General features: G+C 51.9%; 1 protein-coding gene across 2 annotated transcripts; it reads left to right on the top strand.

The window, feature by feature from the left end:
• Window positions 1–2,864: 2,864 nt before the first annotated feature.
• Window positions 2,865–9,395, top strand: LOC114884070 (eomesodermin homolog). Of its 2 annotated transcripts, none has more exons than XM_029202761.1 (6): window positions 2,865–4,159; window positions 5,148–5,302; window positions 5,945–6,066; window positions 6,482–6,640; window positions 6,732–6,793; window positions 7,607–9,395. In XM_029202761.1, exons 1-6 carry the CDS (start codon window positions 3,285–3,287, stop codon window positions 8,286–8,288), a joined length of 2,055 nt encoding a protein of 684 aa, XP_029058594.1. In that variant the 5' UTR covers window positions 2,865–3,284; the 3' UTR covers window positions 8,289–9,395. The 2 variants fall into 2 exon arrangements, with proteins under 2 accessions (XP_029058594.1, XP_029058506.1); XM_029202673.1 differs by having other exon boundaries at window positions 7,550–9,395.
• The last annotated feature ends 962 nt before the right edge of the window (window positions 9,396–10,357 follow it).

Raw genomic sequence — 10,357 nt, 5'->3', positions numbered from 1 at the left:
ATAAAACCAGGCACCTTTCAATAAATGTCTCATTTGGATTTCATGAAGCTTGGGGTGTAATTGAAATCAAAGAGGAAACAGGCTGCAAGCCTGTGCTACTTGCCCACCCAATCTAAGGAGGGTGCTGCCTGACTTGTTCACTGAAGCCACTGCTTTAGCTTTCTTTTCTGTTCCTGTTTCTGGAAAAGAGTGATTACATTTTAATGTGCGACTAGGACGTGCGAAAATAATTTTTATGCCTCTTTCCCTGGTTATCAGTAAAACTGAGCCAGCAAAAGCAAAGCCCATTTCAAGTAGGAAATCAGTCACAGATTTGTTCATCTATAACTCTCCAGGCATATTATTATTATATGTAATAATAATGTAATTAATACAGAAGGACCATTAAAGGAGATTTCTTTATCTCTACGCAGTCAGAAAAAAATCATCTTTAGTTGAAACAGTGCTTTTCATTATGTCCAAAAGTAATTTGTAATATATATATATAAATGTAATATAAATTATGGGTATATTTTCCATGTTCCAAATATCCGGGCCCCAGAGCGGTTTTGTAGAGCCCGGATTTTTATTCTCTTTGAACTTCTCTTTGTTTCTCCGCCTGTAAAATGTGTTCAACTTTTGGCAAAAGGATAGCTATATTGGGGAGGTGGGGAGATATAAACTGCAATTTCCTGCCTCAAGAATCAACACTAATCCTAATTACACATACCTTGTATATATTTCATAATTAGGTAGCACTCAAATGAACCCACGCGTTTTCAAGAGCTTGCTCTGTGGCTGGAATAAAATCAAGCCTTTCTGATGTGGCGCAGGGGACAGCTGGCTCGCGTTATTTGCGCCAGAGTGGGTCGGAGCGATGCCTGTTGCCTGCAGTGGCGCTTTGCCACGCGCAGAGCTTCACTGGCCTCCTCGAAAGCAATTCGGGACACCGAGGCCCGCTGTCTTGCTGAGGTCAGGCGCAAAACTGCGATCTAACCCCAGCCAATCTGTCTCCAAAAACGTGAGATCTGATCTCCTTCCTACTTTTTCCTCAAACATCCTGCAGCTCAGGTCAAGGCTAATGTGGAAGAGCCCTGAGTGGTAACAAGATCCCCTAGCCCGGGCTCCCCCGCCAAGCTGCCCTTTCTTTCCTTGCTCTTGATCTTGTGAGTCCCGCTCACAGAACCTCCACGTTGAATATCTTGAAGTCTTGAAAAGCACAGAGTACTTGAAAAATGCAATTCTCCAAGACTTCCCTGAGTCAAAAGAAATCTAAAGCCGACGAGGTGGGAGTGGACGGTGGGGTGATCAGAGCAGAGAGCCAAGCCGAACCCGAACTAAACTGGTGGGACGACACGGGAGAAGTGCTAGGCTGAGCGCGCTCCGTGCCAGCGTTCCAGGAATCTGCTCCTGGGCTGCTGTGCCTGGACCTGCGAGGCCCCCACCCGGGCCACTCGCCTAACTTGCTCTCTCCCCCGCCCTGGCTGGGCCTTGACCCTGAAAACCTTCGCGCGCTCCCTGTTTCCACTACCGCGAAGACCTGGTAACCGCGTCCGAGTGCGTTAAGAGCCGCTTCACTCTAACTCAGACGTGCCAGTATCGATGCTGCTGTGGTTTGAACCTAGGTTGGAAAGCTTCGAGCCGTTCTGCACCGGCGTGTGCGCGCTCAACGAATCCCGCGACCGCCTCGTGTTGCGGGTGAAGAGTTTCCCGTGTGATCGCGTTCGGTTGGGGAAGCAGGGTCCCGACCTCTCAGCCGGAAAACGCGCTCCCGGAGCGATTACAAGCCGCGCCTGTAATTGCTTATTAACAGCAAATGCTCAGGCTTCTTACCCGCAACGAAACGTGCGGGTATTAATAAACAATACAATAGGACGGCATCATCTTGCTCTGCTGTCTGCAAAAACGCAGTGGAGAAACAGGCAGCTGGGGCAAAAGGGCTTAATTCCATATCAAACTGATTATTTCACTAATTATTCCACCTTCTGTGTTGCGCTGCAGAGGAGAGGCACAGGGAATCTTAGCCGCGAGGCTGCTTTGTTTCTCGGTGTCAGGCCCAACTGAAGATGGGAGGGTGTGGGATCCGAGATTCAGGGAAACTGAGCGTGGATTTTAAATTGTGGGGAGTAAAAGTGATTGCCTCCTGAAAGCAGGCGTGATGGCATGCGGATGAGGGTGTTCCCAGTATCCCACCCCACCGGGGCTTCTGATTCATAAGCTGACGGCTTCTGTCCTCAAGGACTGCAGTGTGCTCTCGCCACCCCTGGAATCCCAAAAGCCCCAACGCCGGGTTCCTCTCCACAAACACTTCCCACTGAGTAAAAGGGTGGGGCCGAACAAAAAGTGGTTCCTGCTTGTCGAAGGCCAGAGAGTCCTCTCCAATCGGGAAGAAAGTGTGCCTGAAGTTACAGCCCCCGACGAGGGAAGAGACTTCCTTGGGCCTCTCTCCAGGTCGTCCCAGATCCCCACCCTCAGAGACCGGTGCCTCCCTGCAGGCCGTCAGCTTGCAGAACATTTCTACCTCCGGCCTCTAGAACCTGCTCCCGCCCTCGCATCCCCCGGCTCAGAGCGCTGTGATGACCCTGCTACGGAGACCTCAAACCCTGTTCCACTAAATTCCAGCGAAATACAGACACCAGGATTGATTCTCACAGCAGGACTGAGTCTCAAAAAAAAAGAAAGAAAGAAAGAAAGAAAGAAAAAAGAAAAGAAAAAGAAACAAAATCAAGCTAAAGGAAAAGAAAGTCGCAGGCTACTGGATCCAATTAGTAAATGCCTAATTGAATTACTGTCACCTCCACCAGCCAATAGGAGGGTCCCGAGGCTGTGGGGCCGCGAAGCCCCTCCCTGGCCTCACATATATAAAGCAGCCAATGACAGCCTGCAACTTTCCAAGTGGTCAACTTGACCGATAGCTTTTCAGTCGAGAAAGGCAGAAAGGCTAGTAGCGCTGGTGGGTGGATGGGGAGAGAGAGCTAAGACCTCTTCTTCCCGTGTGTGCGGGAGAGGAGGGTGGAGGTGCAGAGAGGCAGAAGGGACGCGGAAGGAAAAGGAGAGGGCTTCTCGGTCAGTTTTCGCCTCCTGCCTTCAAATTCAGTGCCCTTTCCTTGTGGAAAGGGCGCTGGGTTCGGGACGCGCGAGTGCGCGCCTTAGCGGTCCGCGTGTCGCCAGGTGGGTAACCCGGCACAGGAGGAAGGGGAAGTTACCTTCCCCTCGGAAGAGGGCGCTGGCTCCCTCATCCTGCCTTTATAATCAGGCCGCGGCCGGAGAGGAAGTAGCCAGCTGCCGTCTGCGCTCTGCAAAGCATGCAGTTAGGGGAGCAGCTCTTGGTGAGCTCGGTGAACCTGCCTGGCGCGCACTTCTACCCGCTGGAGGGGGCGCGAGGTGGTGGCGGCGGGAGCGCCGGCCACCTCCCGGGAGCGGCCCCCTCGCCTCAGAGGCTGGACTTAGACAAAGCGCCCAAGAAGTTCTCGGGCAGCCTCTCGTGTGAGGCAGGGAGCGGGGAGCCCGCAGCCGCCGGTGCGGGGGCCCCCGCGGCCATGCTCAGTGACGCCGACGCCGGGGACGCCTTTGCCGGCACCGCGGCCGTGGCCAAGCCGGGGCCCCCGGACGGCCGCAAGGGCTCCCCCTGCGGGGAGGAGGAGCTGCCCTCAGCCGCCGCCGCCGCTGCCGCAGCCGCGGCCGCCGCCGCCAGCGCGCGCTACTCCATGGACAGCTTGAGCTCGGAGCGCTACTACCTCCAGTCCCCCGGGCCTCAGGGCTCCGAGCTGGCCGCGCCCTGCTCGCTGTTCCCGTACCAGGCGGCTGCCGGGGCGCCCCACGGATCTGTGTACCCGGCTCCCAACGGGGCGCGCTACCCCTACGGCTCCATGCTGCCCCCCGGCGGCTTCCCCGCGGCCGTGTGCCCACCCGGCAGGGCGCAGTTCGGCCCGGGAGCAGGCGCGAGCGGCGGCACGGGAGGCAGCGGCGGGGGAGGCGGCCCGGGCGCCTATCAGTACGGCCAGGGGGCTCCGCTCTACGGGCCGTACTCCGGGGCAGCAGCCGCGGGTTCCTGCGGAGGACTGGGGGGCCTGGGGGTTCCCGGCTCCGGCTTCCGCGCCCACGTCTACCTGTGCAACCGGCCTCTGTGGCTCAAATTCCACCGCCATCAAACCGAGATGATCATTACGAAACAGGGCAGGTGAGCGCAGCGCGGAGGGGCCCCGAAGCGCGGGGGCAGAGAGGACCTGTGTAGTCCTGAGGGTGGCCGGGAATGGGGGACCGCCGCCCGCCCGCTCCGCTCTTGGCTGGGAGAGTGAGTTTCCGTGCGCAGCCAGTGGGGACTCCGCATCTCCAGTCCGATGTCCCTCCCGTCCGCGCACCGGCGGTTTGTGCAGGGCGCTAAGGCTACGGCTGCTTCCCCCCTTCCTTCTCGTCACCCTCACCTGGACTGACGAGGAGGAGACAGAAATGGAAACTGGGGCTTGTCCACAAAGCTGGATGTCCTAGGTACGCCCGGCCGGCGGTACGCCGGTCCCTGAAGGCGGGCGAGGAGCCGCGGATGCGGGAAGGCTCCAGGGGTGGCTACCCTCTCTGAGCACAGGACATGGGCTCCCGCAGTTTTAGGCGCCAGGGTCTCCGCGGGGCGCATCCGGGGGACGAGCGCGAGGACCAGAGCGCCGGCAACGGGGGCTGGTCCGGGTAGTAGGTTAGGCCGGACTCTGGAGTCAGAAGGGGCTGGGGTCCCAGGCCTGAGAAAGTTCGGATACACATCCCACTGCGGGCAGTGGTTACTTCTGGGGAAAGTGAGGGGTGGGTGCTGGGAGAGGGACGTCCCAAGGGGACTTTTAGCCTTAACAGTAGAACTAATTTTTTTTTTTAACGAGAACAATTTAATGTTCTCTGGCACTTGTACATGTAAAAAATAATGATTTTTAAACATCGTGGAAGAAAATAAATGAGCATCTGAAAGGGTCAAGAACTTGAGTGAGTGGTGCAGAAGGGCAGGGATTGGGGCAAATTATTTCAGAAAAGAGACGTTCCGAGAGTTGCCAACTCAAGAACATTTTACGTAGTGAGGGCCACTTTTCTACCGGTATTCTGTTCGTCTGCAGACTTCTAAATGTCGTCTAAGCGTGGGCCTGTGCCCGGGCGTTCCGATTTAAATCTGGTTCTATTCCCTTGCACAGACGCATGTTTCCTTTCTTGAGTTTCAACATAAATGGACTCAATCCCACCGCCCACTACAACGTGTTCGTAGAAGTGGTGCTGGCGGACCCCAACCACTGGCGCTTCCAGGGGGGCAAATGGGTGACCTGCGGAAAAGCCGACAATAACATGCAGGGTGAGGAGAGAAAGGGCCTGGGCAGGGTGGATCGGCGGGAGCCCCCGACTCAAGACACCACACATTTAAATCTCGAATCCCTCCCTCCACATCCGGGGCCTGGAAGTGTTAGGAGTTTCTTTGTGTTGATTGTTTGATTAAGGGAGAGAATTGCTAAGTCAGACTTCTTGCCTACTAGTATATAGAATTTTAACCATGACCCTACTCTAGCCCTTCCCTCCACATCCCTACCTTTGAGAAAGGAATTGCTGTAAACTCTCCAGGTGGCAAGGGCATCTGGCATTCTAATCTTCACTTGAGAAAAGGCCTCCCCAAGGTTGAGTTCACCATAAAAATCCAACCACGTTCCATCAGATCTTGCCTGTCTAGCTTCAGAAGCCCCCAAGTTAACCTTCAAGAGGCATCGCCTACTGGTTCCATTTTTACCTTGTCCAAGGAAGGCTGGAAGCACAGGGGCCCTGGGAGGGGAATCAGTAGAGTCTAGTTGGTCTCCACTGGCCTTCTTAAACTGCTAATGATGGGAGACATGTTCTAAATATAGCTCTTAAATCTTGCCCATAGGTAGTAAATACCCCTCCCCTACCTCCATTTGCAAACAGCCCTTTATGCTTGGGTTTTGTGTTTTGTTTCACTTTCTCTTAGGCAACAAAATGTATGTTCACCCAGAGTCTCCTAATACTGGTTCCCACTGGATGAGACAGGAGATTTCCTTTGGGAAATTAAAACTCACCAATAACAAAGGCGCAAATAACAACAACACCCAGGTAGGGTGACAGAGGAGGTGGTGTCTTCTGTCTGTGAATCTCTTTTCTAATGAGTTTCCATACTCTTCATTGTATTTGTAATATTTGCAGGTACCTGTTGCTTGCCTCTTTCTGGTCTTTTTTTTTTTGACCTTTCTCATTTTTATTTATTTATTATTTTTCCTACTGGAATTCAGTAACAGTGAGTTAACTGTTAGGAGCAGAAATACTGAAAACTTTCGGCGACTTAGGAAACCAAGAGGCAAGAGTGTTTATTTAAACACACATACCCAGCTATGTGTTAAGTTTCAAAAATGACAATAGAAAGTTAGCTGTTGCTGGGGAGCAAGCAGGAGTGGCATTCCAAAATACAGAATTTGTCAAAATCGACTTTACTTTTTCGATCCGGCAGCTCTTTTCTCTGTACCCTTCGCAGATGATAGTCTTACAGTCTTTACACAAGTACCAACCACGACTGCACATCGTTGAAGTCACAGAAGACGGCGTGGAGGACTTGAACGAGCCCTCCAAGACTCAGACCTTCATCTTCTCAGAAACGCAGTTCATTGCAGTGACTGCCTACCAAAACACCGATGTGAGTGCCCCATGGTCCCCAAGAATCCCTGAAGCTCAGTCCAGCGTGAGACAGAAAACACTCAGTGACTGTTTTTTTCTCCCTTGTCTAGATAACTCAACTAAAGATTGATCACAACCCCTTTGCAAAAGGCTTCAGGGACAACTATGACTCGTAAGTGCACCTTTATTTTTCCTTGCCTGGTCATCTTTGAACAAGACATATCGAATCAGACACTTTCTTGAGACCATATTCTAGGAAGAGCTTTCACGGTTGGGATTTTTGCCTATTTTTATTTTTGCATATTTTTGGCCTTGACTAATCTTGCTTTAGAATTTTCACAGAAGGGTTTTGTTCATTTCTAAAGAAATGTTAAGGGATTAAAAATGAGGAGTTTTTTTTTTAACATTTGAGTGGAGATTTGAAATTTTCATAATCTGCATTTATATGCCTTCCTTTCCATTTGATCCCAGTTTTTTTTATTCTCTCAGGAGCAGGGATTATTATTCCCTCTCATTTTTTTACATAAGAAAAACCTGACACTAAGAGGATGTCATTTTCACAACATCAAAGAGCAAGGCCCCACAGATGCCTTTTAAATCTGGGATTTCTACCCACCATGGCCAGCATTCCTTCCCTACCACTGAAGGGAGAGTTGCTCCAAGTTATTCCAAGTTCTAGGACTTGCAAAGATGGATTTTCTACAGTTTAAATGCTTAATGCCCGGGAGGAAGCTTTTTCTTTCGTGGTGGGAAATTTGGCCGCAATGAGCGAAGTCCAGCTAAAATGGGCAAGTGCATCCCTACTATCTCCACCCCTCCACTCAACAGACCAGCACTCCTGCTCTAGAGCCTTCTTCATTTCTGGGAGGTAGATTGTTTGGGGACAACACTAGGGTTTTTTTTTTAAGTGTTTCTCTTTATATTGTAGCATGTACACCGCTTCCGAAAATGACAGGTTAACTCCATCTCCCACGGATTCTCCTAGATCCCATCAGATTGTCCCTGGAGGTCGGTACGGCATTCAGTCCTTCTTCCCGGAGCCCTTTGTCAACACTTTACCTCAAGCCCGATATTATAATGGCGAGAGAACCGTGCCACAGACCAACGGCCTCCTTTCACCCCAACAGAGCGAAGAGGTGGCCAACCCTCCCCAGCGATGGCTTGTCACACCCGTCCAGCAACCTGGGACCAACAAACTAGACATCGGTTCCTATGAGTCTGAATATACTTCCAGCACCTTGCTCCCATATGGTATTAAATCCTTGCCCCTCCAGACATCCCATGCCCTGGGGTATTACCCCGACCCCACCTTCCCTGCAATGGCAGGGTGGGGAGGTAGAGGTTCTTATCAAAGGAAGGTGGCAGCTGGACTCCCATGGACCTCCAGAACAAGCCCCCCTGTGTTCTCTGAAGATCAGCTCTCCAAAGAGAAAGTCAAAGAAGAAATTAGCTCTTCTTGGATAGAGACACCCCCGTCCATCAAGTCTCTTGACTCCAGTGACTCAGGGGTGTACACCAGTGCTTGTAAGCGAAGGCGGCTGTCTCCTAGCTCCTCCAGCAATGAAAATTCTCCCTCCATGAAGTGCGAGGATATCAATGCTGAAGAGCACAGTAAAGACAGCTCAAAAGGCATGGGGGGGTATTACGCTTTTTACACGACTCCCTAAAGAGTCATTTTAACCTCGTCAAAATGAGCTAACTTTTTGCCGATGGACTTGGTGGTGTTTTTTTGTTGTCTTCTTTGTCTAGGTTGCCAAAAAGACGTTTGCCTTCCACCCTGATGCATCCCGTTTTGTGCAATTCTCTAAAAGAAGGTGCCAAAGCTTTTTGATTGCTTCAGGTAACTGAAACAAGCCTAGCATTTTTTTCTTTTTTAATAAAATTAATGGAGGACTTTCAAGTGTTTTTAAATTTGAAGGTGATTCAAAGTTATGGATTTATTTATTGGAGACACTAGACATTCAAAGAACTGGGCTGTGAAGATTGAGTGCCTAGTGCCATCAAAGGTGTTGAAAGCTTTGGTTCTCATTTTTATTTGTAAATCTGTAAGCAAATAGAAGCCCAGAGTGGTAAGATGTTTTGCTTCTGGAATAGAAGGGTGGGCCTTAACCTTCAACAAGGGACTTTTGCTGTTAACTTCCTGCTAGGGACAAAAGATGTTAGGCCTGGGAGGCAAGAACTTTGTGAAGGTGCTGGTTTGACCTGACTTTGATTCTTCCCAGGCTTTTGAAACAAGCCATGTTTGCCCTAGTCCAGGATCGCCTCATGTTCTAGGCCTCTGCTGTGTGCCTGGGTGGCTTGTAGGACTTAGGAGACAGCAAGGGAGGGGGGCACCAGAAAACAAACAAACAAAAATGGAGAATTTTAAAGTGTACAGTTGTGTGCTTAGATACACTGTAGAATAATGTGGAAAATACTGTACAAATAGTCTACGTAGGTATACGAGATTATGTAAAATTGGTGCTTTGGCTTTGTAAAGAATTTGCAATTCACCGGACCACAGCTGCAGGAGCAGGGGAAGTTTCGTCATCCCCACAACATATGGGAATATTCTGTTTACTTCTTAGTTAAGAATGTATTCAGCTACTGTACTAACTTGAAACGTGCTAAGGAAAACCCCCATGTCATCCTCTTCCTCCGCCACCCCCACTTCCCAACTTGGTGATGTGAGGAAACAGAAACCTGACGCCCCAGCTCCTATAGGCTTTCTAGAGACCTTGGATTTTTATGTACAGTCATAGTCATTTTTAATAAATGTGGTTCATTAAGGGAACAGGCATAGCCCTGTCTTCTGTACTATGGGTTTTCATCTTTGTTTCAAAAATCTTAGTTTGCTTCTTCCTCCACCCTCCTCCAGCAGGAACCCTGTCCCACCAACCCACTCCCCCCGCCCACCACTAGAATCTCTTAAGTGGACAGTGTCTTCGTTGAGGGGGTGGGGATGCTCTTGTTTATCTTTTTTCCTTGTAGATGAATGGGGTTATTTCCTCACCGCACTGGGAAGTCTGGACAATGGGGATTGGAGCTGGGGAGGGGGAGGAGGTTTGCTGCCGAGATGCAAGATTGCCCACAGCAGGCTTGATATGGGCCTAGGAAACCTCCACCCCCAGCCCCTGGCGTCCGGGCCTCTCCTAGACCTCCTTGGGGTCTCCCATCCCCGGATCCACATGGGCTCCCTGGGTACCCTCGCGGCCCTCTGGGCGCCCACGAGTTCCGGATCCCTGAGGCCAAGCGGGAGCGGGCCGCCCCCACCCCCGCTGCCACCTGCGGCTTCCTTCTTCCCGGAGCCCCGGGCGCCGCCGCGGGGGCAGCTGCGGTCCGGGCCGCTGGGGATGCGGCGGGAGCGCAACGCAGCTGTGCGAGCAGCGGCCGGGGAACCGGTTGCCTAGCTTTTAGCTCCACTTTTTCGGCTCTCAATCCGCGGGAGGGGCCTGGGCCCTCGGAAGAGTTAAACCAAGGAGTGCGGCGAAGGGCCCTTTGTCCCCCTGCCAGACATCCCGCCGCGCTTATCTGCAGACGGCTTCTGGCCCGGCTTGCAATCCTTTCCAGCCCCCTCCCGACGCTCCCGGGGTAAAGGTCTGGCCGGGAGTGTCATACGGCTAACTGCGTGGCGCGGAAATGCAGCTGCTAAGAGGATTAGTTCTGGGAGGCGAGCGATCGCCCCGGCCCTCCTCCCCTTCTGCGCCCAATTAAGGCCGCCGAGAGCTCGCACCTCGCTTCTCCGCGGTTTCCAGTT

Source organism: Monodon monoceros, unplaced genomic scaffold, assembly GCF_005190385.1.
Source record: "Monodon monoceros isolate NGI ecotype Baffin Bay Population unplaced genomic scaffold, NGI_Narwhal_1 Contig4162_ctg1, whole genome shotgun sequence".
NCBI classification, from domain to species: Eukaryota; Metazoa; Chordata; class Mammalia; order Artiodactyla; family Monodontidae; genus Monodon; species Monodon monoceros.
Note: the sequence above shows the minus strand (reverse complement) of the source record. Positions and strands in the feature narration are given on the sequence as shown.